This window comes from Miniopterus natalensis, chromosome 1 (genome assembly GCF_054644295.1).
Source record: "Miniopterus natalensis isolate mMinNat1 chromosome 1, mMinNat1.hap1, whole genome shotgun sequence".
In the NCBI taxonomy this organism is placed as follows: domain Eukaryota; kingdom Metazoa; phylum Chordata; class Mammalia; order Chiroptera; family Miniopteridae; genus Miniopterus; species Miniopterus natalensis.
In genome coordinates, this window is record NC_142081.1 from 177,693,351 (window position 1) to 177,720,568 (window position 27,218).

Here is a 27,218-nt window from a genome sequence, read left to right on the forward strand (position 1 = left end):
CTGAAAAACGCTCCCTTCTACCAGCCACCGCACACCAAACTTTACTAAAACACACATAAAGTGGGTCTTTTAGGTTCACATCAAAAAGCAATATGGCCAAGTTGGCTGGTTTTAGTTTTATTTAGCTTTTGCTGTCACAAAAATCTATAAAACAATCCTAAGAAATAGAATAGGAGCAGAAAAGCCAGGGGGAGAAAGTGTATATCTACTTTCACTGCAAAACCTGTTCATAAGATTTTTAAAAGTAGCCCTAAATTTTAAATATTTGAATATGGTTCCTGGGATCCTATTCATCTTTTCTAAACGGGTAGTAAGTGCAAGTTTTTAGAAGCAGCAATCTGGAATTTTCTAATCAGCCACTTTCCTTAATCAGTTTACATGTGACTCTGAGCATGAATCTCACTTGATATTTTTGAGCTAAAGATAAATCTGGACACAAACGACTTCACATTTCAGTTACAGTCTGTGTTGTGTCTATATGGATAAACAAAGTATAATGTGACAAATTAAATTATTTACTTTATCTTGAAGATCTATACTGATTGTTGCCAGGAAATTGCTTTGGGGTCCTTCTGGCTGAACAGCTGATCCATGAGTTGTCATGCATGGGCTCTGCCTCACAGCATTTTGCACTTAGAATGAAAACCAGCAAGAAAGTAGGCACCTAAAGCTTTGTTTAGAAGGAAAGGCTTCAGCGAGTCTGAGCATTAGATAAGTTATTGTTATGCTTTCCTTCCCTCATTAAATCTTTTTGCTTTTCAATTTTAAACAACAGCGAGCCCCAGGCCATGTGCTACATTGAAACTTCCAACTTAGATGGTGAAACAAACCTGAAAATTAGACAGGTAAGATCTGATACAGGTTTATATAATTGTTGCTGTTTTATTACATGCAGTCAGTAGCTTTATTTCTTACTGTCTGGAGTTGAAGTAATTCTGTCCAACTGCAGATGTTTTCTCGTTGAGCCCCCATGAAAAGAATTTATAAGTTGGTGGCATTATGTATTTTAGAACACTCAGATTTACTTGCCTGATTGTGTGGTCCTATTTGTATTGATACTATTTGTAATATTTTATATAATGGCCAACACCAATGATGATAACGATAGTAGTAATTCTGAGTGCTTTGATGTGCGTTAGCTTACTCATTTTTCCTATTCACCTGGCCCAAATTATTTGGCTTTGCCGTGTTGAAAGACATAGTTTCCGTTGCTGTTCTAAATGTCTCACTAATCTCGGGGAATAGTTTAGATTTCTAATTTCTCATATCATCCCTAATAGAAAGCAGCTGTAAGGTTTTTATTTTTAAAGTAAAAGGGACTTTTTAAAATGTACAGCCATGCACTGCTTGAAAACGGGGGTGGTTCTGAGAAGAGCACCCTCAGGCGAGCCGGTCGTGCGAACGTCACGGAGGGCCCTACCCAACCCAGGTGGCTCAGCCTGCCACGCACCTGGGCTGCCCGGCAGAGCCTCTTGCTCCGAGGCCACAAACCCGGACAGCGTGTTCCCGTGCAAAGCAACACAAGGTTAAACCAAGCACAGAGAAATGACACAATCAAGAGCGGTGAGCACTGAGCGTAGGCGGCTGCTGCCAGCGTAACACGGCATACAGGTTTACAGCGAACTTTTTTTTTTGTAAATAGAAAGAGTACACTCTAAATAATGAGAAAAAGTGTACTCTAGTATAGTAAATATATAAACCAGTAACATAATCATTACCAAGTATTGGTACTGCACAGATTTGTTTCCGCCGGCATCACCTCAAACGTGAGCGATGCATTGCACGGTGACATTAAGACAGCGATGGTGTCAGTAGGCGATAGGAACGTTTCAGCTCCATGATAATCTCACGGGACCATTGTCACATATGCCGTCTGTCGTTGATCAAAACATTAAGAGGCACATGACTGTACTCCCTAGGGTTCTAGGTGAATGGTGAGAATGGCGTGTGGGAGGTTGGGGTGTAGCGGAAGGGAAATGGGTCATCACAGAGCATCCGAACTCAGAGTGTCCCAGGGAGCTGGGCCTGTTCCCTTCCAGACAGTTCTAGTTGGCCAGGGGGAGGAACTGTTCTGGAGTTTTCCTTCTCAATGAACTAAAAGAACAAACTATTCCCTTTGGACATAGATTTTATTTGGTTTTTTAGCCACTTTCTGAGGTTCAGCAGACAGATTCACACTGTATTTATTTTTGGAAGCAGACAGATTTTTAAGAACTTATTTAAAAATATCTTTTCAGACTGGTTTATAGTCCCTCGAATATATTTTAGAACTTACCAGTAGCTGCCCTATTCTTGTGCCGAAAACCTGTGTTCAGATGGAGAGGAAGGTATCTCTTGATGATGATTGACAAAAAGTATATGTTGTATAAGGGAGAGAATTGCTTATAAAATAGTGGCATCTCTTAGATCATAGGCCTGGTTGGATTCAGAATTACCCCTTCCTCCCACATACAAAGTATTTTATATACTCTTATTTAAAACTTTCTAAACAGGGCTTACCAGTAACATCAGATATAAGAGACATTGACAGTTTGATGAGAATTTCTGGCAGAGTCGAGTGTGAAAGTCCAAACAGACATCTCTACGATTTTGTTGGAAACATAAGGCTTGACGGACACGGGTATGTAAAACCGGTCTTCACAGAAACACAGAATTCACTGGGTCTCGGTGTCTCGCTAACCTGAGTGTGTGTTTTCTTGTGCTCTAAGTCTGAGCACTCAAAACCCTTTCCTTGAGCACTTCCATATTACTTGAACCCAGGGGCCTTTTGTGAAAAAGATGAGATTGTGTGTTTATCTTACCTAGTGTGTTTTTTAAACCTTCATTACGCACACAGCTATTTTTAATTTAAAAGAAGGTGGGGGAGGGGGAACGGATCTCCTTACCTAAACACTTCCAAACATCTCGGAATCCTAAATGGACTTAACTAAGTCAGGAAGAGTCTTAAATAGGTTTGAAAATTAGCCTCTGAATTCCGAAACATTGCCTACTATTTTGGATTGTGAAATTGTAGGAAATGGCTGGATTGATGTTTAAGGAGAAGCCAGCGAAATGCTTCTCTCCAGCTGTTCTTGTGTAAGAAAATTATTCTTATTGGTAGAAAAATGACTTCTTTTCTAAAAATACAGTAAATATGAGAAGGGTTGTTTAAATAATGGAGCCTTTTTGGGAACTATAGTGGCTGTAGAATTCTTAAGCATTTTAGAAAATGTCATTTCTAATGCCAGTGTAATCTGTCACAGCACCGTGCCCCTGGGAGCAGATCAGATTCTTCTTCGAGGTGCCCAGTTGAGAAACACACAGTGGGTTCACGGAATCGTCGTCTACACTGGACATGACACCAAGCTGATGCAGGTGGGATTTTTATCTGTGCAAACCTCTTGGACCTAAATCTTTTGAAAATGTGCTATTTGTAGCTTTTGGTGCAGTAGTCCCACACACAGCAGACCATCTGTCACAGATGCCTGAGCCCCACTCTCTACATCCACAATCTCTTTCTTTGGTGAGTGGGCTGTGCAGTGGTTCATGGCACAGAGAACCCTGGAGAGTTTCCCCAGAGACCACGCAATGCACAGACTCTCAGTGATCTTGTGTATTGGCCCACTGGCAGCATTTACTATTACAGCGATACATATAAGTTGTCTGCGTAACGATGAGTGCTCTGCATTAAAGTATTTGTCTTATAATTTTATTTGAATACAGTGATCAAATTTTAGAACTTATTTTCTTTTAAAAAAAAAAAATATGACTTTATTGATTTCAGAGAGAGGAAGGGAGGGGAGAGAGAGAGATGGAAACATCCATGAAGAGAGAGTCATTGATCGGCTGCCTCCTGCACGCCCGCTACTAGGGGTCAAGACCACAACCCGGGCATGTGCCCTGACCAGGAATTGAACTGTGATCTCCTGGATCATAGGTCGATGCTCAACCACTGAGCCACACAGGCTGGGCTATTTTCATTTTTTTATAAAAACTTGCAAATCAAATGTCGACCATTGTTTCATAGAATTTTTATGTTAGGCCATTTTTAATCAACCTTAATCCCAGCAACTTCTAATGTTTACGTATGCCTGTGGATGCTCCTTCCCTGCATTATAATATCATCAGTGTTCAGTGGTTAGATGGGTATGAGAAACTCAGTTTTAAGACACTGCGTGAAAATCTTCTCTAAGAGCTGATTGATAACTTTGTACATTGTGAAGGCATGAAGACCTAACAACCAGGCAAGCAGGACTGCTATTAATGATTCCACCCCTAATCATTCTATAAATTCTGTAAGCCATTTTATATTGATTATGACAAATTTAATTTTCTGTCCTGTGGATTCCTTCGTTAGCTCAAATCTGGCATAATCATTTTTTATCATTAACTATATCGGAAGAAACCTGTCTCTGTTTATACCTAGGTATATTCTTTATACCTAGGACTGTTTAGATAGCTGCTGTGCTCAGTAAAAACAATCACTCAGTGCCACCAAAAATCTGGAAAACAGTGGTCCTTTAAACGTTGCCTTTCGTACTTTGAAATTTCCAGGTCTCTGGCTGTGGGGTCATAGGCCCCCTTCTCTGCCTCTCTTCCTAAGCAGAGAGGATGCTAAACTAGATGCTTCTAGTCCACTCTTTTTGCTTCAGTAATCAGGTAATACATTGTTCATCTTACCTGCCACAGTGCTAAAGCTGCGTTCACAAAAGGAATGCCATTTTTTTCTCTTAATATTGTTTTCCATCTTAGAAAAGGGCTTGGGTGACATAGCGGCCCTTAGAAAAAGAGGCAATTAACCTTTGCAGCTTATTACCTCTGTGATTGTTATCTGTGCAGCTTTCAGGTGTCTGCTCATGTCTGCATTTTCAGTTTGCTGAGGACTCTGTCATCCTGATCAAAATACCAAGTACCTGTTACTAAATCACTGTGCACATTTCTTATTTCCCATCTCGTTTCTTTTTACAGAATTCAACAAGTCCACCGCTTAAACTCTCAAATGTGGAACGAATTACAAATGTACAAATTTTGATTTTATTTTGTATCTTAATCGCCATGTCCCTTATCTGCTCTGTGGGCTCAGCCATTTGGAATCGAAGGCACTCTGGGAAGGACTGGTACCTCAACCTAAATTGTAAGCATTAAAGTGCCTATCGACACTTTTTCTTTCATTAAAACATGTACTTGTTTCACAGGTGCTCTTGGAATTTCCTGTTATTTCTGAAAGGAAAACATTGTTGCCAAGATAACTGGGCATTTAGCCTTTATTTTTCAATGCAATTTTCAGTAAAAGTAAAATGTTAGAATCTCTAAAATTTCAGAATCCTTAAAAATATAACAAGCACTTTTTAGTAATATAAAAATGTTATTTTATTAATGTTATTAATTTGTTTCAATATATTTTAGTACAGGTAGTTAGCTGTCTGGTAAAGAAAGCAGACTATATTTAAAGCATCAAAAGTAGTTTACGTGTTTTTAAAATGTTTAAATTGAATGTACTTTCATTTGAACTCATGAATGCAGTGAATTCTGTGTTAGTGGTCTCCTTATCTTAGGGCAGGTGCTATTAAATAGTTTCCTTTTGTAGCACTTATCCTCTTACTATTGTGAAATTAATGCATCACCCCTAAAGATTTCTGAGAAATAAGTTTGCATTGCCTTTTGATTAGTCAATTAAATATTTAATTTTCAAAAGTGGGAAGACAAAGTCTAGTAAAATTTTATGGCAAAATTGATTTATGTTCAGTTGTGTGTGTTTTTACTATATTGATTTAGCCTTGCAGCTATCCCCAAAGTTTTTTTTACCGTCATTAATTTATAATGTCAACTTTAGAGCTGTTACAACTGCCATCAGTTTGTTTCTTCGTATACTTTACAGTGTATGTGGGATAGCTGTTTTATTTTCATTATTGAAGGGGGATAATTTAATTTACCTAGAGCTGAATTCACCTACAGTCCAGCCCTACACTGTTTTTGTTGTTTGGGTCAGTTTTGCTGGTGCTGTTTTGTTTGTTTGCTTTTAAGGCTTGTTTTAAATTGTAAGTGCTTTTCAAGGATTTATATAAAAGTGGTTCTACCCAGTCAAGATTTTTCATTTATAAACCCTTAGTCCTGTCCCTAATCTCTCTAAACTTTGTGTTTGGAACAGAATTTGAAATACTTAACAGTGCTTTCACCTTTTGGTACCACTATACAGATCTTAATAGGATTAAAAACACATTGGACACAAATACTGCTATTCCATCTTGAAGAATGTGTTTGAGCAAGAGGATGTGTTTTTGTTACCAACACAGTATTCCTCCCCAATCTAGATATGATATAGAAAATGAAATTTTTTTATTATGCATGAAGTGCTGGTCAGTGGAAAATAAAATATATAAAACTATCAATGTTTTTCCTCCCGCCTCCCCCAACAGATGGTGGCGCTAATAATTTCGGGCTGAATTTCTTGACCTTCATCATCCTTTTCAACAATCTCATTCCTATCAGCTTGTTGGTTACATTAGAAGTGGTGAAATTTACCCAGGCCTACTTCATAAATTGGGTAAGTATGAATTAATCGTGTTTTTTAATCACTCTAAACATATTTTTTCTTTTTTTGTCCAGATAGGGTCTTTGGATCTCCTCGAAGAAGAAAAAAAATTAATTATACCTTACCTTTTATTGACTACAAGATAATATTTCAAAGTATTTTTGAGCCTAATATAATTGTAATAAATTCCGTGGACGTGTGAAAATCGGTAGCAAAGTCTCTCATCACAACCTCACCCAAGTTTATAGACTAGACATCTGGAGAGAAGAGGTCTCTAGTTCAGGAAACTATTTTGTATTACACAGTGGTCTTGGGGAAAAGGAGGACCATGGGGTTTGGAGTGAAAATACCTGGACTATAGTTCTAGTTCTGTAACTTACTAGCTTTGTGAACTTTGGCAGGCCGCTTGACTTCTTTGAGACATATTTTCTTGGGCACTCACATGGGAATGATAAACACGGTTTACCTGCATCTCCCAGTGGTTCTGTAGATCAGAGGAATTTCAGAGCGTAGCAGACAGCTTCGTAAACAAGGGAACACTATAAAATAGTACTGTGTTCACTACTTGTAGCAGCCAGGGTGTCCGTCATGTTTTATACATCTGTGGAGTTTATTTTACCACCCTATAAACAATTTCAGCTGTACTTGAATTTTTCTTTTTTTTTCTTTCTTAAATATTTTTTAAATCTTGGGAAACTGTACTAGATATCTGTTTCCTAAGTGTTTTGTTTATAAAATATGTTGTTCTTCCTCAGTTTTATTAGTACCAAAGTTACAATTAATGAATTTATGTAAATTAATCTCTAGGCCTGGTCCGCCTGAAAGTTTAATTTTTATTTTTTTGAGAAATTTTAGTATTATCTTTTAATGTCTCCTTTTAAATCACTTAAAAGTTTTTTCATCTGAACAATATTAGGATTTTTAATAATATAACTGCAGCTACTTTTGTAACTGCTCATTATGTTCCCATGGTAAATGATCTGCCTCAGCTGTCAGTCTCTCTTAATTCATTGGTAAAGATCAGTATAACTTAGAAATCTAAATTGAGCTGCAAGCGTAGCTCATTTCATGCAGGAGATACTTAACTGAAAAATTGTGTAATAAAATTTGTATAAATATATTTAAAACTTATTGAAGGTTTCCCACTTATAATAAGAAATAATAAAGTGACTCATTGTGAAAATCAAATAACTAGTCAATCCCTTTATTATTGTATTTGGATTTTCAAAAATAATATTTGCTTGAAGTAATTACGTAATTTTAGTGGTGGGTGAGCCCAGCAGGCCTTTCAACCACCTTTCTAATACAGAGATTTTTTAACATTCCTGACTGAAGAGATCTCCCCTTACCAAGTAGCTTATTCATTGTGAGGAAATAAGATTAGTAACTGCCTCCTTTTGATTCGTGTTCTGCCTAGTAGATCTTGTATGGAAATTGTCTAGTCTTGTTTCTGAGTACTAGCTGTGTAAACGTTTGAACTTGACTGTCATGCCGATTCTGCTGTCATATGCCCCTCCCAGCGACCTACCCTCCGTCTCCTTCGGTTCTTCACTTCACATGATTTCCAACCTAATCCCCATTCCAGACACTCCTCTCTGAACGTTGCCCAGTTGTTTAATTTCCCTCTTAAAACATGGCACCTATAACTCAACAGCCTATTCCAGAAAAGATATTGAGCAGTCTGAAATACAGACATGGAAGAGGTCAGATTTAGCCTTTTCATTTGACATGTAAAAATCTGTCAACTCTTGACTGGTCAATATAGTGTTCTACTATAGAAAATATTAATTTTTATAGGATTAAGAGTCAAACCTCATAACTCTGCGTGCAAAGCAAGTACAAATAGGTACAAAAACTATACATTTTTCTTTGGGTTTTGAGAATGCACTCATTTTGCTTTCAAGTGTATACAGTGTAAGACACTTGGCTGAGAAAATACAACCAGATAGAATCCATTAGGTAATTTCTCCAGGGGTGTAAAGTTGTAATTATTTTATCAATATTTAGTTGCTATTATTTTAGCTCACATTTAAGCACTTACATTGTGTCAGACGCCATAGGAAGCACTTTACATGCATTATCTTATTTAATCTTTACAATTGGTCTGATATCCAGAGACATACTCTACCTACCACACTATTCTGCCTTTACTGTGGAATGTAATATTCTATATTGAGTACTGTTTAGGGAAATCAACTGAAATGATATAGAGAAGACAAAAGTTGAGAGTGATTATGTACATAGCTTACCAGTTAAAATAAAATTTCACTCAAATCCTTATTACCAGTTGTAGTCAATGATTTATTTTTATTTTTAAAAAGGATCTCGACATGCACTATGAACCCACAGACACTGCTGCTATGGCTCGAACGTCTAATCTGAATGAGGAACTTGGCCAGGTAAATGACATTTCTTGTTGAGGTGTTGACACGGAAGTCAGATTCGTTGTAATTTCTGCTGTAGGTGGTAACTTCATAGGGATTGACAGCTCCTAATTTTCCATTACTTGAAAACTATTAATTTTCATTTTTAGTAAATGAAGTTGTAAAAACACATATAGCATATTTTGCTCTCAAATAAGGTATTGCACTGAGAGATGTCCTTTATTATATAATCTGACTAGTAGCAAAGTATTGGTGGTTTTTGAGTTATAAGCTCTGTTTAAAAATTATTCATAGCTTTTGACTAGAAAGGAACAAAAAGTTAAATTGATCAGTGAAGTTATGTAAGTTGAAGTAATAGTAATCACACAGGAATTTTAGATTTGTAATTCATACATATGTGTATATTTGTAATCCATTTATACATACAGGATGGGACAAAAGTAAGTTTATAGTCGTGAGTACGTGAAACAGTTTATTCTTATATTATCTATTAATGTATTATTTTCAATACCAACAACTGTAAACCTACTTTTGCCCCACCCTGTACTAGCTAAGAAAACATTCTTCTCTTTTTGTATCATTGCCATATGCTAACTCTTATTTTTCAGATAGCATTTAGACCAGAATTAATCTTTTTCTTACCAGTACAGATGTTGTATAACGTTCATTGCAGAAGCTATTTCCAGTTCTACAGTTGTTATGAGGAGAGATGCTGGTAGATGTTTTAGTGCTTCACAAATGTTGAGTAGCAGTAAAGGCACTTTCTGGTGGAAGTTGATACTATATTGAGGCAGATTTCTAAATGACTATAGTTTTTCTAATATCTTGATAGTCCTCAGTGTTCATACATGAAATGATTCACTGCCAAAATACTAAAAATATATAGTTGAACATATTCTTTTATATGCAGAAAGAAGTCAGTTAATAGCATTCCATTGTGCCACAACAATGTAACAACACTGATAAAAAGAATAACTTAAGGCTTCTTCCCCTCTGAAAGAGACTGACATAAAAGACCCCTGAGATTTTAGTGAGACATTTTGAACTGTTTTTTTAGGTAAAATACATATTTTCGGATAAAACTGGAACTCTGACATGCAATGTGATGCAGTTCAAGAAGTGCAGCATAGCTGGAGTCGCTTATGGGTAAGTTTTTCTCTTGAAAAAGAATATGAAATACAAATTTACTTAGTGCTAACAATGTGGTACGTTTTGAGAGTTCTTTTAGTGGAGTTTCTTTTTTTAATCTGGAAAGCAGCTGTTTTCATTTCACCATCCTTGTATGTGTTGTGTTTTACATGTAGGCATTGTTTTTCACTTGGAACTACCTAGGACGGGGCTGCTCAATAATATTTCAGTGTTAGGAACTGCCGAGGGCCTCTACCTGGTCCAAATACCCCTCCCTCTGCATTGCCGTTAAGTTGGAATACAGCTGGCGTGTGGGCGTGTATGCGTGTATGCGTGTGCTCGCGTACACGCGGTAGGAACAGCAGTCTGTCCTTGGGCACTTTTCAGGTTAAAGCATTGTTGCTGTTTCTCTGATACTTATCCCTTTGATTTGTTTTTTCTTTCATTGTCTCTCCTCTTTGCAGTCACAGAACAATTTAAATTTCTGGTGACCGGAGGGAATTAGGGACATGAAACTCTTAAATCCAGGGAATAATGAGTGTCATCAGAAACTTGTATCAGGCGATTAATGCCCTTAGGACGTGCTGTTGAGCACTCATTTATTGCTCATACCCAGGCATGCCTACCTGAACCGTTCAAAGCCTTCTTTTGAAAATACTTTATAGGGTAAAGTGAGAAAATCAGTTTCTACATTTCCTAAAAAGACATGATCAAAAAGTGAAACACCCTCCTGGTTGATTGAATTGGCCTATTACCAAATTTCCCAGCCCTCTTTATCCGCGCAAGTAAGACTGGTAAATACCAACCCCTCACCCACACAAGCGAGGGCGCTTGCTCTGGGCTTGTCTGGCATGTGCCCACCCTTCCCCATTCACACTCTCTCCAGGCACTAAGCTACTATCAAAATAGTGTATTGAATTTTGAAAATGCCTTCGTTAAAATTATAAGTAAATAACCATTTGGTAAAAATTCTAAAGGCATATGGTTACTCCCATACACGGGGTCCAAAAAGAGAGCTCGATGGGGGCATGTGTCCTTGTTGTTTCGGTCAGCAGGACATGTGACTGAAAATGCCTTCAAACTGTTAAGCAGAAAAGACATTTGATTGAATGGCTTTTCCACATCGTAAAGACAGGCTGTTAATTTGAGAAGCATGCTTACTGTTCACAGGGTTGAGTGCCATTGGGCATCTTTCCTCTTTCTCTGAAGATCTGCCCATTCTCTTAGACAAAAGAGCCTCTCCTGCCACCACCCTGAACGTGCCCCCAGCCTCGCCGTTGGGTCAGCCGCTGGAGCAGGAGAGGGGCAGCCACCTTTTTGACATTGTGTACGGGAGACCACAGTAATCCCAGACAAGAGAAGAAAAACCTGTTGAGATTCTGGAGTTTGTTGTAGGATACTTGCTGGTAAATTTAGGGTGATGTTTATTTTTACACAAAGTCTGCAGTCGTTCATAAATGTGACTCTTAGACTTGATCTGTCTGATAATTGGCATCCCGTTTTACTTTGTCCAATTCCCAGTTGAAGAAGCATGTTTTTCAAATTAGGAATTATTGATGGTGAACTTCTCAGAACAGAAAGCTAGAATGGCATCTAGGTGCTCTTTTCTTCTGCATTTTATCAGGTTTGTTTCATTGTTGTTGTTTTGTTTCGTTTTTAATTCCTGGAACAAGTCCTTCAACACTTACAGGCGGTAGTTCTAAAAAGCAGTGTTCTTATCTATTGGCAGTATTGTCATTAACTGTATTACAGCAGAGAGCGTTTGAGACTGGCAGAATTAAAGTAATATTAGAGTTCAGAATTGTCCTCATTTAGCTTAAGTTTTCAGTGAAACAAACTTCCTCTCGGGAAAATGACCCCTCTTAGTATTGAATTGTGGTCATAAACTTGAGTTCCGGTTGCAGCTTCGTCACTAATTCACTGTGACCCTGGACAATTCCTTTCAAATATTCCAAATCCTTTAAAATGAGAATGGTGAAAGGAGGTGATTTTTTTTTTTTCAGAGTTGGGAGCAAGGAAAAGGTTATTGATCGAGAAGGCCTACCTAGAGAAGATGAAAGAACTAATTCTCAAATCCAGCCTAAGAGAGCTCAAAATTCAGGTGTTTTATATATCAAGGGAAAGGAAATGGGTGAGGTAAAGAGGTGGGTGGGGACTGTAGACAGCCGAGGGTCCCAGGGAAAGTGCAAAATTTCTAAATCTCTCTCTTCCTGGTTGACCCCCACTGATCTGGGCTTGGTTCTGGAGTTATTACGAAAGTAGATGATCTTTAAGGTTTTTTCCCCCCAGATATAAAATTCTAACATGTTTAGAAATTTAAAAAACAAACAAACAGGTGTTCGTTTGTTTGCAAATTTTAACTATATGTTAAATATGTTTCTTCTTTGGGTGTTGTGTCATTCCTTCAAGAATACCAGAAGCCTTGTTGAGTGAGGCCAGTTGTTAAACTGCTTCTAAAACTGCTTTCACATATTGGTTGTGTGTGCGCTTTGAGAATCCTTAACCCTGAGTTTATATTAACATGCCCTCCAAACATCCTGATGGACAATAGGAATGTCAAGATTGTAGAGCTGCTAATACATGAAGACTTTGGAGAAACCGTTACTTAAGTCCACCCATCTCCACAGGAAAAAGTAATTACTGTCAACCACCTCTCTGTGGGAATGTCGTCGGGGCACCCTTGGGTTATAGGAGTCCAGACAGGGACATAACATGCTTTTACTCCCCCGTTTTAACACTTGCTGCTTGTGGGGAGCTATTAGCTCGGTGCAGTTGCAGCTCCAGCAGAAGGAAGCAGTGGTGTTGATCCCCCAGGATGTGGCCAAAGGAGAATAGCAAGCTTGCACATACTAACAACTGCCTTTGGGGCCATAGTTTCAGAGCTGGTGCTTTGTGGACATTTTTAAGAAGTGAGATGAAGCCTCAGTTTACCCCGGGTAGAATCAAAGGTCAGTCCTCTCCCTTTTATCAGTTTGAAGGACAAGATGAGGTCTCTTGATAGTATTTAATCTTTGCCTAGTCTGTGTATTCCATAGGTTTGTTAGAAGATAATATTTAACACAAAACAATGCTTCGAAATTTACTCTTGATGAATTTTGTTCTCATTTTATGTAAACTTTGCCCCCAATAAAATAAAAAGATTTGTACACACTTATGATAATGATTTTCTAGAGATCAAGTTTGTATCAGAGACACCAATATGCTTAAATCAGTTAGGACTTTTTAGTTAAATATAAATGAATTATGTCATTTGTAAATTTAACCCTTTACAAACTAGATATGCTACTGTTAATCTATTAAAGTATCATTGTATCATTTTAGCAAATTGCTTCCTGTAGAGAATAAGTGAGTTTTATCACAGTTACTTGAATTCCAGGAATAGTAAGAGGTATTTGTATTCAAGGCTAGGATTCTCAATATAGTGAATGTTCTAGGCTACAGTCCTTAGCACCATCTTTGTTGATAATTTAGACCTTACTGTTCTGATGAGCTAGACTAGGCTTAACAAGGAATAATCTCTAAAGTTAAAAAAAAATTCTATTAAGTGAACTTAAACAGGGATTTTTGTGCCAGCAAGCCATTTAATCAGCACTAAAACTATGCCATGGGCATTTTCTCTTTAAGTGAAAATGAATGTTCTTAAGAGCAATCTTTATATATGAATACAGTATGTGACTAGATTTATTTGACAATATTTTATTTAGTCATATGTTTGCTGAAAGGATCAACAACTTCTTTAACACCAAGAAAAGATTCATTGTGAGAAATTTCACAATTACCATAATACTTACCCCCCAATCTAGATTAAAACCAACACATGTATCTTCCTGCTTACTATGACTGGTGGTGAAAGCTGGGTAAACACCACGAATTTCTTTATTCACATACCTCAACAATGAATGTTATTTCCTGCTATGTATTTGTCACTTGGTTAGATGATGGGGCTGTAAGGATCAGCAGAAGTTCACAGGACTCCCGCCCCTAGAGTTCATAGTCTAATTGGGAGTTAATGCATGTTAACTAAGTAATCACACAGGCCAATATAAAATCCTAACACAGTACAGAGGTCTGTGTGAGTCTGTGATTGGGGGTTCATCCAACCAGGAGGTCAGGGACTGCTCCCTGAGAAAGTGATACTTAGCGGAGATCTAAGACTGAGTCTGATTCAGTGAAGAACTTACCTGGCAGATATCGCAGCCCTGACATGCAAACAAAGGCAGATAATCACAGGACAGACACGCCCGCACTGCTGGAGCAGTGGCCACTGGGAATCTCATGCAGGCAGGCTCAGTAGCGGGTGTGTGGGTGGCACAGCGCTCAGCACCTGCCAGGGCTGGACCAGACGGGTGGGGGGGACCCTGAGTCTTGAGTGCCGCCGCTTTTAAGCTGCCCGGCTTGAGAAGCAAGCCAGGTGTGTGAGATCAGGGGCTGCTGTGCGGCACCGGTGCGACTCGGCGGAACCTTGGCACCGTGCTTTTGCTTGGGGGGCAGCACACGGCCTGCCCCTGCCTCTGCCTGGTCCAGTCTGGACCCCAAGCCTTGAGGTTGGTCAGAATTGCTTGCCTTGAGCCCTGCGGGAGGCCGTTGCCTTTTCTGGGCGTCCGGCCACAAGGCGCTTGGTTAGCCCTTCCTCTCAAGCATCTGCGAAAGTCCTTTGGTAGGAGAGAGAATAGTGAGCGTAGAAGGGGCCGCCTCCGTGTGGTTGGAGCGGACCCGGGGCACTGCCCTGGAGCCCGTCAGTGCTTCGGAGGCAGAAGAGGTACCCTGGATTAACGAGGCCACGCCATGGCCAGTTTGGTGGAAGGGGAAAGAGAATGGAGTGGTCACTCAGAGAGAGAGGATCCCAGTGAAGTTAATTGTGTATTTGTCAAAAGTAACAATGATTTTACGTTTGTACAGAACTCTGCATTTTCAAAAATCTATCTGTATCTAATATATTTAACTTAAAGGGAAAATATTGAATGGACATATATAACAAAAGAAATGGGAGATAAGAAAATCTGCTTTAATTGCTATGAGAGGAAATCTTAAATGTTTTTACCACAAAAAACTGATAATTGTGCGAGGTGATGGAGGTGTTAGCTAATGCTATGGCGGTAATCATTTTGCAGTATATAAATGTATCAAATCAACACATTGTATACGTTAAATTTACACTGTTATATTACATCTCAGTAAAGCTGGGAAAAAATGAACAATAAAAAAGTAATTTAATAAATACATACATAAATGAAAATCTACTCTGTTGTGTGTTATGGGCCACTTTTGACTGAGTGTACGACTGGCTGGTTAGAATAAAAGCTGTACATCCATCAAACGTCCCCAGTGCTCACATGAGCTAATGGATAAGATTAAGTATTGATGAACGTGCTTTCTGTTTGGGATAATAAATAGTTTAATAACAGAATTACAGTTCAAGTGAAATTTTTTGAAAATCAGTTAATCTTAAAATGTAGTTCCATTTAATTTATATAAATGTAATTAATTTTACTTTACTATGCCTGCTTAAAGAACTATCACCTCATGATAATCAGATTTACTTCTAAAATACATGCGATAAATTTTACCAGTGTGATTAGGTATTAACATGTTAAAACACTTGGTTTTGATTATACAGCATGTGATTGATTTTCCATTGGCTTTGTAGTTAAACTGCTAAGTTTCACTATTTCGTACTGAATACTGAATTCTGTGCATAAAATCAGTAAATTTATTTTATGTTGAAGAGGCAGGCTATTCAGTTACAGAATAACTTTGTAAACCTGCTTATTTACCATAAATTACCATTGTAGTTACTATACTAACTGTCCTTCTATCAGAATCAGCTAAAAATTCATTTTCTTAACTTTTTGAAGATCCATTTTTCCATCGTTCCCTTATTTGCACTTTCATGTTTCCAGCCTTCCTGTGATTATGTTTCCTCTCTTTCTGTCCCTCTTGCTCTCTGAAGCCATGTCCCTGAGCCCGAGGATTATGGCTGCTCTCCTGATGAATGGTAAGCTGCATGGGCCTTTCTGTCAGATTTTCCTTTAAAAGGCTTGCGTTTTATTGTCTTGTCAGACACATTTCGCTGCTTCTGAAAACAGCGTTACTGATCAGGTGTGGTGACATGCTATAAAGTAGGTAGTCGTTGAAATTCATTAAATATCCTTGACTTCCTATAGAATAACCTTTAATCATTTCATAAGCATTTAGCTTAAAGGCTACGCTTGGCAGAGTTTTTACATTGTGTATCTAGAATAAAGTCTGTAATAATCAACTTAGGTCCCCTAAGATTTCAGATACAGCCCCAGAAATGTGATTTTTTTAGCTCAGCATTGCCACCTTCTGCCACTATGTACGAACTCTGCGAAGCTACAAAAAGATGCTACTGAAACATACCCAAGCAGTGAAACTTCCTTCACATTTCTTTTCAGTTGCTTACTAAATCTGTTTGAGGGCTAGAAAATGAACTTTTAAAAAAATCAGATGTGTAGAACAAATGATGAAAGACTATACTACCGGGGACTAGGGTTAACTGGAATGTAATTCATTTTAGAATTATTAAAGATGGCATTTCACAGGTTTAATTTCAATATTTTGGAGGGTTTTTTTACTTTACTTTAAAATCCCTCCTCCAAAAAAGGAAAAGTAAAAATAAAGTTCTTTTTTCATGGATTTACATTTCATTTAGAGTGGGGTAAGTTTATGTTGCTATTTTTATAATTCATCATGATTTGGTTGAAAATGAAATGTCAAGAAACAGGTTCTTTTAATGCTGGTAACTGTAGAAAATATTGTGGCTTTATAAGTGGTTACGTTTTTATTTTCAGTTTATACATCTTTTTAGGAATAAGCCACATTTCTGATGAGTATGGAAGCCCAATAACATCACAGAATATTTTTCAACTGGATTTTATTTCAATGAAGTAGAGATTTGGTAACAATTCGCAGTAAGCCTCGTGATACCTAGGTGTTGGTTCATGTGCTAACTGATGAGTCATCTCATTTCTGCTCATTGCTTAGAATGTCATGTAGATATTCCCTTTTATTTAATCCTTCAATAATATAGTTAAAATCCTGACTATATTTTTTTATTTGTTGCTTTTCTGTAACATCAAAATAGTTTTATTAGGCCCTAGCCAGGAGCTCAGTTGGTTAGAGCATCATCCCAACAGGTTAAGGCTGCGGGTTTAATCTCCCATAAGGGCACATACAAGAAGCAGCCCGTAGCCCTGGTCGGTGTGGATCATGATTGGAGCGTCGGCCCGAGCACCAGAGGGTCCCGGGTTCGATTTCTGGTCAAGGGCATGTACCTGGGTTACAGGTTGGATCCCTGGCCCCAGTTGAGGCACATGCTAGAGGCAACTGATCAGTGTGTGTCTCTCACATGAATGTTTCTCTCTCTCTCCCCCTCCCTTTCTCTCTTCCACTCTCTAAAAAAAATCAATGGAAAAAATGTCCTCTGGTGAGGATTACCACAAAAAAAAAAAAAGGAGAAGCAACCAATAAATACATAAATAAGTGGATAACAAATCTTTGTTTCTTTCTCTCCTCCCCCCTCCCTTCTCTCTCTCAAATCAATAAATAAAAATTTTTAAAAAGATCTTTCTATTAATTTTAAACTTTGTTCATTAATATAGAATTAGTGCACATTTTTCTAAGATAACTCATTATTAAGAGAAGGAACTTACCTTTACCATATTTTTATTAAGATTGAATGGAAATGTTAAAGATTGTTGTTTGTTTACTCATGTCATTTAAAATATCCTACTTTGGAAAGAGGTTGTTTCATAACTTTTACCACTGTTGGAAAGAGAGGATGTTATTTTATCTAGTTTAATAAATTCCTTTTGTAGAACATCCTTTTGGAAAATTTGGTATTCTAAACTAGGTAACTCCAAATAAAAATGCCAGCTTTTTCATAAATTGTACAATTCTACTTGCAGTTACATATAAATTTATATATTAATGATATTTTTTAAAATAAACACTTAAGGATGGCTTTTGTCACTTTTGTAATAAAATACACTTTATTTTAAATATACATTTGGATTCCCCATCCATCAAATAGTTACCTTTAGGCCTGCCAAAGATACAGGAAGAGATACTTTTTGAACTCCTGCTGTGTCTCAGGTCCTATGCAGAGTTAAGGATGTAGACTGAATTCTGACCACCCAAGTTCACATCCTGATCCTACTGGTGCCCTTGAACAAGTTGCACAGTGTCTCTCCCTGCCTGTCCTCATTTGCTAGAATGTGGACATCATAGGAAGGTTGTGAAGATTAAGTGAGTTCTGTTTTTAAAGGGTTTAGAGTAGTGTTTGGACACAGTAGGCTCACAGAGAATGTTAGCTCTGGTGTCTCTCATTTAATCTTCCTGACAGATTTGAGAAGCTGTGATTGACATTACTGTTCCAAAGTTGGTGGAATTTAGGCAAAACAGCTAATAAGTAACTTGCCCCAAAGTATACAACCAGTAAACATGGGAGCTGGAGGTAAAGCCTCACTCAGCCTGGTTATAAATTAGGTGCTGCTCACATTACCTCCTATAGACTGTAACAACTTCAGAAAAGAAGTGCTTTTAGAGCACAAGATATCTTTGCTATTTGTCTTCTGATTTTTTCTTCGTTTCTTTCTTGTTTTGTTAAGGTAGGAAGAACAGGTGCAATTAAACTGACTTGAGGAAAGTTAGCATGGGGGGAACCGTTTTGCACATTCATGAAGCTGGCATCCCCCCAAGCTCATCCAGTTGGCTTCCTGTTGCCAGTGACACCGATATATTAAAAGTATGATCCTGGTTGAATCTTGTGCGCCAAGCTGCTGGACTTCGGGGATAAACTAGAGTGTGATGACTGTATGAATCCAGAATCCGAAAGTTCAGTCCTGTCTGTCAGCAGCTTCACTTTCCAATGTGAAGTTCATTGAATTTCATGTATAAAACCTGTGGCCTGTATGCATTTTACTGCCCTACCGTATTTACCACAAATATTTCAAGTTAAAGAAACACATAATATTTAACACTTAAGTATATGTGGGTTATTTTCCATTTAGTTGAATTTGAAGGCAAACCTATAATGTAATAACTGTTTCATTAAAGATAATTGGATGATGGCTGTAGATCTACTTGCTTAAATATATTAATACAAATAGTTTACAGAGGTAAAATCATTTCCTAGCCAGTAGCCACTTACTCCAAAATTAATATGGTTTTTTTGTTATTGCCAAGTACCATAAGCTAGTACCGTTAACCTTACAGATTAATTCTATTAAAACTCTACCATTGGAGGTAAAAATAATCTGTTTATCTCAGCAACCACGTAGCCTAAGATACGGTTATTTTCCAAAACTATATATTTTCATACCCATTTTTTCCCTAATGTTTATTGTGGAAAAATTCAAATATAAACAAAAGTAGACAAATGCATTCATCTACTCACTTCAGTAATATGCTCTCAATGCCAATTTCAATTCATCTCTATCTTTCCCTCTCTGTTATTTTGAAGTAAATTCCAGATAACATACTTGTTTTCCTTAACTACTTAATGCAGTTCCATGTAATCCTTTCTGATCATTTTTTCCTAAGTTAATGCTAGTGAGGGTAATTCTCCAGAAAAGCTACCTTAAAGTGCCCTGTGCTCAGCCATTTCACTGTGAGCTTTGGTGTTATAATGTCATCAGGTAGTTCTGTTTTCTGGTCTCCTTTACCTTCTCATCTCACTCAGGTGTGTAATTCTGTGTGGAACGGGTGGGGCCTGTTCACTCTGCCACAGCTGGGCTCCCGGCAGCATCCTCCCGGGTGGGGCTGCACAGCAGGGAGATAGATTGCCTCCGAATTAGTGTTAGTCTTCAGTTTGACAGGTAATTTATTTATGCCAGTGAGGCAGCCGGTTCAGAGAAGGTTTGGAGCTCCCCTTTGTAATTGCCTGGGGAAATACTACGAGCCCCAGGGAAAAGCAATTCTCATTACTTTGGTTAAAACCACCATCCAAGAAAATATTACTGGATTCAATCACTTGTTCATGTTCTTGAACTCTACTGGACCTGCCTCTGAATAACAAATTTATTTCTAAAAATTAAGTCTCCCTTTACGGAATTTTGATTGGAAACCAACAGCACCATTCAAAAGCAGGAGGGGCAGATCCTTTTTAAAAAAACTGCTTTACGATCGATCACACTGCCTCTTGTCTTCCTGTGTGTGCATGTGTGTAGTATGTGTCGGTGTAAAATGTATACACTTAATTTATATATGGGCTGTGTGTTTATTTCAGGTGGCCGGCATGGATTTTGTTCTTGTTTTTTAATTTAAATTGGATTATTTTTCAAGTTCATAATGCGTGAACATGTTACAAATTCAGAGGGTGTGAAGAGCGAGGGGTTTTCCTCCCTTCCCTGTCGCAGGCCCCTCCACTTCCCTCCTGAAGGCAGCCAGTGTAGCCGACTTCAGCTGCACTCTCCCAGCTCGATGCACGCGTGTACTTTTTCTCTCATCTTTAGATAGAGTGAACATACTGCGCAGTCTCGTACCAGCTTTTCTTTTGACCATGCATCCTTGAGATTTGCCCATATCCCGTGAATAGCTACTCATTTTTGGCACAGTATTCTAATATGTGGAGGCACCACCTTTTTTAAAGCAGCATCCCTGAGGGAACTTGGGTTATTTCTAATCCTTTGCTGCAAAAAAAAATGAATACGTACAGCATTTTGCTCCAGGTGGATAATTAGTATGAATTCCTAGAACTCGAATTACTGCATCAAAGGATACGTGCATTTTAAATGTTGCTAGAAATTGCCCAATTGCCCTTTGAAGAAGCTGAACCAGTTTTCATTCTCACCGATGAGGTATGATTTAATTTTTTCTATAATCCCAAGGGCACAGAGTTGTCAAACTTTTATTTCTGTCCAATTTAAATTTCATTTCTTTCATTATGGGATGAACGTCCATTTAAAGCCAATCGTATTTCCTTCTGTATGAACTGTCTGTTCAGATCCTTTGCTCGTTGTTCCATTGCACTGCTGATCTTTTTCTTACTGATTTCTGAGTTCTTTTTATCTTATGAAAATTAGCCTTCCATATAGGAGTTGGAAATAATTTTTCCCAGTTTGCCATTTTTGATTTTTGACTTTGCAGTAGTTTTTGCTCTGCGGAAATGTTTTGGCTCTATGCAGATTCACCTGTTATTTAATTTTCTGAATTATGTCTGTTACTTAGGCATTTTCTACTCCTAATTTATTTGTTAAATTTTCCCACATCTTTAGTACTTTTATTAGAGTGTTTCTCCATCCAAAGTTTATTTTAGTTTAAGGTGAAAAGGATGGGTCCAGCTTTTTTTCCCCTTTTTTCCGATTACATTCCTGTTGACATGAATTTTGCATTTTAAAAAATGTCATAATCCATATCATCATTGCAAAAATAGCTAATACCAATTAAGCCATATACATTCTGAATTTTCTGTTAACTTTTATTGCTATGAGGACTTCAGTTTTGTATGATCAGGAAATAATTACTTACAATGTACCATAGCCTTTAAATCAAGCTGCAAGAAGCTGCAAATTATCTGATGTCGGGCTGCCTGCTTGTTGTCCTTACCTTATTGTTCCACTCCCCACCTTATTGCTTCTTGCAAAGCACCATAATTTTTTTGTCTCCTGGTGAGCAAAGTGCCACTTGAAAATTTCTATGGTAAAATTTAACAAAACATCAGTGTTGGTTTGCATTTTTATTTGTGAACAGTTTGCAAATTCATGTCGTTTTGTCAACGCACTGTTTAAAGTATGACTTTTACTTTTAATGCAGTTGGTTCTATTTTGAAATGACATGCACCTCTTTGTTTCATCTGTTTACATTTACTAAAAGTGAATGTTTTGTAAGATTTTGGAGAGGGGTGGTGGGAACCCCATGCCTGAATTACCCAACACAGCCCGTGTGATTAGCAGATGGCATTTATGATCTTGGAAAGGAAGCCACTTTCTGAAAGAAGAGTTCTCATGTAGCGTTATCCATGGTGGAAGCCGTCGTTGGTGAATGGATGCAGTGTCCATGTAAATACTTCAGTTGCATAGCTAGTGTTCTTTGTTGTAAATACATTTGAAATTTATATCAGTTATGGTAGCTGTGATTTATAAAATGAAAGAATTACTGTGAGATTCATAAGGCATATCTTCAGATTTATAAAGGTTTTCAGTCTGGAATTCTTTTAAAAAGAATACACCTCCATATGCAAGATGTTACTGAGAATATTCCTTGACATTTCAATTTAACAAATAAGTAGGAAAGTATAACTAAGAACAATTAATGAATACATCTTAATAATAGGTGTACTGGAAGCCAGAAGATAGTGAAATCTGTGATATCTTATTCAGTAATGAACTCTAAATCATATTTATTATGGGTTTACAAGCATAATGACTTATTTTAAAAGTTACAAGCAGATCTGGTCATGCGTGACTCAGTGGTTGACCATCAACCTAGGATCCAGGAGATCACGGTTCAACTCCAAGTCAGGGCACATGCCCGGGTTGCGGGCTTGATCCCCAGTCGGGAGCGTGCAGGAGGCAGCCGATCAGTGACGACTCTCTTATCATTGATGTTTCTATCTCTCTTCTCTCCCTTTCCCTTCCTCTCTCTGAAATCAATAAAGATACATTTTTTATAAATAAATAAGTAAATAAATAAATAAATAAATAAATAAATGTATGTTACAAGTAGATCAGTGAGTTGCTATAAATGAACCAGGTTTACTCCATTTTTTCTCCCTTTAGGCAGAGCTCACAGTTTGGAGATGAAAAAACATTTAGTGATTCATCATTGCTGGAAAATCTCCAAAATAATCATGTAAGTGACATAAAACCATTATATTTTAATAAATGAGTGCAAACCAATAAGCATTTCTCTGACTTATCTTCCATGTTTATATATTTTCTTTAGTTTTAGGATTACTTTTAATAATTTTCAAAATCTATTGCTGATTTTTTTCTTGGTCCCCATGAATTCATGGTTATTAGATATTTAGTTTTAATATTATCATTATCAGTATTCTATCTTTTCAAAATGTTTTATGTTAAATAACATTAGAATCCTGTTTGTTTGAAACAACTCGCTGTTAGCAACTTGAAAATATATATAGAAATGAATTACCTGTTCAAAATGATAGGGCCAGAGCCAGGTCTATACAGTAAGAGCCATGGGCATCTTTATCAAGATATTGACACTTAATACCATTTCACCAGATCAAGTAATAGGGTTTCCTGGAGTTTAAACCTGAGCACTTTTCCTCTTGGTTGCCTCCAGCTCAGTCCGTGGGCACCTGGGCTCATGCCCGTCACCCTCAGCGTGTCCTCTGAGGTGCAGCTGGACCTTGCCCTGTGCCGGGCGGGCTCTAGCAGCGTGTCCCTGGGGGTATTTTGTGCCCTTTTTTCTCAGGAGAGCCTTGGACAGAGCGTTAGCTTCGGGTCTCTGGGACCTAGACCTCGACCTCTTCCTCTCGAGTCCCCAGGTTCAGTAGGTTACACCGTCGCCCGTCTCAGTACTCCTTCTGGGAGCCTAAGGGTTGCTTTCACCGCCCCCCTGCCCCCTCCAGATCAGCAGCCCCCAGCCCTCGTGGGTGCTGCCGGCCAGGGTGCTCCCTGGAGCCGAGCTCACTGCTGCTCTCGCCCCTACCCGGCGCCTTCAGCGGCTGGGGTGCGAGGCCCCGATTGCTCCCTGGCTGCCCCCTGGCACTCTGTCTCCCGCCTCGCCCCCTGCAGCTCTTGCTGCACCCGACGGGTCGCTGGGATGCGAGTGGGGGTCACGTCCACCGCTTCCCTGTTTAGACGCGCTCTCTGGCTTCCCTCTTAGCTCGCAGCTGCACCATCTGGGCCCCGCCTGTCACCAGCCTCTCAGAGCCACTCTCCCCCTCTCTCGGGCCACAGCAGCTCCCCTTCACGCTCCCCAGCACGCTCCGCTCTTTCCTCCGTTGGGCCTTTCAGTCTGGTTAGGGGCCCTTCAGTCTGCTCGGTGTCTCATGAGACAAGCTCAGCAGCCTCACCGTCAGCGGCCCCAGAGCAGCCCGGCCTCGCCCGCGCTCGCCCCGCAGCCCTCCTGCCTGCACGCTCCTCTGGCCTGTTCCCGTGCTCCGCAGGTCCCAGCTGCCCACGGCAGGGCCCGGTCTCCGCGGCTACTCTTGTAGCCTGAGCACGTTCTTTCAAATAACGTTTGATTTCGTCTTTCAGTCACTGCTCTTCTTTCTCGTTTTGTTTTTTCGCCCCGCAGCGTAGAGAAGCGTTTTTCCTCTATTAATTTGAATGGCATTTGTCGTCATCAGGAGCCAGATAGGCCGACGTTTATGAGGCCTGGGGCGTCTCTCCTACGAACTCTAAGCTCTGTGCGGAAAGGGTTCACTAGGGTGCCCTCCCCAGGCCCTGGGAGTCCCTTGGACATAGGGGTTGCTCAATCCTTTCTTTTTTCGGTAAAACGCGTCAGGTTAAGTTTGCTGCACTTGGAGAGAGGGGCAACCAGGCGATACCCCGGAGTCCCCTGCCACCATCACCCCGACCCAAAATAGTCAGTCACTAAAATTGAAATCTGATCAGGAATTAGAACAGGTAAACGAAGGTTTGAGGATTTCCCTTCTGTGTTCTAAGCACAGTAGTCGACTATCTCCGCCTTTTTTACTGTACTGTACTTGACAACACAGAGTTGTCTTGTATAAATGTTTAGAAATAAATGAGAGAGTGCAAGAAGGAATGATTTAGTTAAAAATATTTTCTCTTCATAATGATGTTGTCTCCTTAGCTGTAACCTCACGCCCTCCCTGTTTGACAGCGACGCTCCTGTAGGCATGAAGGACTATGGCTATTAGTGTCAAGATGTGTAAGTGGAAAGGTCTAACGTAGGTTTATTTCTTACAGCCAACCGCGCCTGTAATATGCGAATTTCTCACCATGATGGCAGTCTGTCACACGGCAGTACCAGAGCGAGAAGGCGACAAGATTATTTATCAGGCAGCATCCCCAGGTACAAATGACACCCTTGTGATGCATTGTATTCAGAGGAAAATTGGTCTGAAATTTGAGATTATCAAGAAAAAAATCAATTTAATTTGAAAAAGCAAAATGACCAACTTCTGTTTTTTAGGTAAAAAAAAATGTATTTACTAATTAGAAAAACCTTGGCTTTCAGAATTAGATATATCTATATATTAAAATATAAAACTTTGTATATATAATTTTGGTAGATGATATAACTTATATGGAAATTTGAATAACAAAATTCACACAAGTGAAAAGTAGTTTTTTTATGCACATGGGAAGTTCCTTCTTCTTTACAAAATAACTTAGTCAAAAACTGGTTTTGCACATAAGCAGACAGGAAAAGGAAGATCTGTGTGCCTAACTAGTATGCATTTTAGGACACCAGTTTTGCCTTCCTCTCTTGGGAATCATAATCAAGGAGCTTGTGTATTTATTTGGATTAGGACAGTTTACACATTTGAAGGGATTCCATGAAATTATATCTTAGCACAGTTAGCACAGTTTAATACTTGGGCTTGTTTAACCTATTTTCAATGTAAAATGGAGTAAGTAGTCAATTCAATTATTGTAAGATTTTAGGAAAGAAGGAACAGACTTTGGAGAACTTTGTTATAAGCATTTTAAACTATATTCTAAACCATTACCTGTGACCTTGTAGAACGTACCAAATTCCTTCTAAGTATAAGATATGTTACAGCTCACATTGTGGGGAGAGAACGTTCTCTTATCCCACACCCTTCCCTCAGCAACGAGAAGGTTTGAGATGACATGGTGATGGCAGTGACTAATACATGATAAAATAAAGCATCAGTTCATTTATATCCATTTAAATTGAATTCTCAATTAGTAGTATTAGTTTTTCTACAGTTGACGTTTGGGGAGGAAAAACATAGAATGTAAGAAGGCAGCTTTGTGTCACTCATTTTGAGAAAGGTTTTCTAGAAAATCCGCTGGGCCAAAGGCTACATGCACATTTTCCTCCTGGCATCTGAATAAAACTGAGACGTGATCTTCAGAAACCGCGCTCGAGGGTCTGTTCCTATCTCGGACTCTTGATTATACTGCTCAGTCCTTGGGTATTGTCACAGAATTTTAAAAGACATGGATTTCAATAACAGGAGTCAGAATAAAAAGAATTTTAATTCTTTAAAGGTTCAACAGCACATGTGTTACAGTAATGTATTTCTCTTGTATTGGGGATGATTTTTATTTCACCATGTGTTTGCTTTCACCTGTTTTCCCAAAACAGATGAGGGAGCCTTGGTCAGAGCAGCCAAGCAATTGAATTTTGTTTTCACTGGAAGAACACCTGACTCAGTGATTATAGATTCGGTAAGTTATTTATTTTTAAGTCTTTTTTTTTTTTCATCAAAGTAAACATATGTGTAGTTTCAAAGATTAAGTAATACCAGTCTTGTTATAAAATAGAAGTTCCCTACTCCCATTCTCCTTTCCAGAAGAAATCACTTTCTGTTCTTTTATCTCTTTCTTTGGGCATTTATACATCTTATATTTTCAGAAAATATATGAGATTAATGATATATGTTTTGATTCTTCCATTTTAGACATGTTTGCTGACTTTCTACTTTACTATGTTAAATGAGGACTTATCTCTCCTGACCACCATCCCTTCTCAATATTATTATAATTATATTACAATTTTTGGTTAAACAAGTATTCAGGCCCAGTTTTTTAAATGGGCAGAAGACTTAAACATTTCTCAAAAGAAGACATATGAATGGGCCATGAACACATGAAAAAATATTGTTAGTCATCAAGGAAATGCGAATTAAAATCACAATAATGTACCGCTACATACCACCAAAAGGGGTAAAATTAAAAACACGGCACCAAATGTTAATGAGAACATAGAGCAAGCGGAGCATCCAGATATTTCTAGTAGGTGTGTAAGATGATGCAATCCCTTTGGAAAGCCTTTTAGAGTGTTCTCATGCAGGTAAACTTGCACCTGACCCAGGAATTGTACTCACAGTAACGCAGGAAAAATGAGAGCTTATCCCCACAAAACGATGTCTCATGGAATGTTAGCAGCTTTATTCCTGGTCGCCAAAAACCGGAAACAAACCAAATGTCCATCAGTAGGACAAAGGATAAACAGATTGTGATATACTCATACAATAGAATATCTAAACAGTAAAGAGGAATGAATTATTGATTCATCAATAGCATGGATAAATCTCAGAA

The 27,218-nt window shown here is 38.5% G+C and overlaps 1 protein-coding gene across 4 annotated transcripts in view; it reads left to right on the forward strand.

Annotated features, from left to right (window-relative positions):
• ATP8A1 (ATPase phospholipid transporting 8A1) overlaps window positions 1–27,218 on the forward strand; it is a 195,275-nt gene that overhangs the window by 56,623 nt on the left and 111,434 nt on the right. For 2 of the 4 annotated variants that reach the window (XM_087827644.1, XM_087827648.1), the window contains 11 exons: window positions 776–845; window positions 2,493–2,620; window positions 3,243–3,354; window positions 4,948–5,113; window positions 6,396–6,523; window positions 8,833–8,910; window positions 9,953–10,041; window positions 15,974–16,018; window positions 22,764–22,836; window positions 24,891–24,996; window positions 26,263–26,345. In XM_087827644.1, coding sequence (XP_087683770.1) covers window positions 776–845; window positions 2,493–2,620; window positions 3,243–3,354; window positions 4,948–5,113; window positions 6,396–6,523; window positions 8,833–8,910; window positions 9,953–10,041; window positions 15,974–16,018; window positions 22,764–22,836; window positions 24,891–24,996; window positions 26,263–26,345 — 1,078 coding nt within the window. The remainder of the gene's footprint in view (window positions 1–775; window positions 846–2,492; window positions 2,621–3,242; window positions 3,355–4,947; window positions 5,114–6,395; window positions 6,524–8,832; window positions 8,911–9,952; window positions 10,042–15,973; window positions 16,019–22,763; window positions 22,837–24,890; window positions 24,997–26,262; window positions 26,346–27,218) is intronic. The other 2 variants (XM_087827641.1, XM_016206815.2) reach the window with 1 other exon arrangement.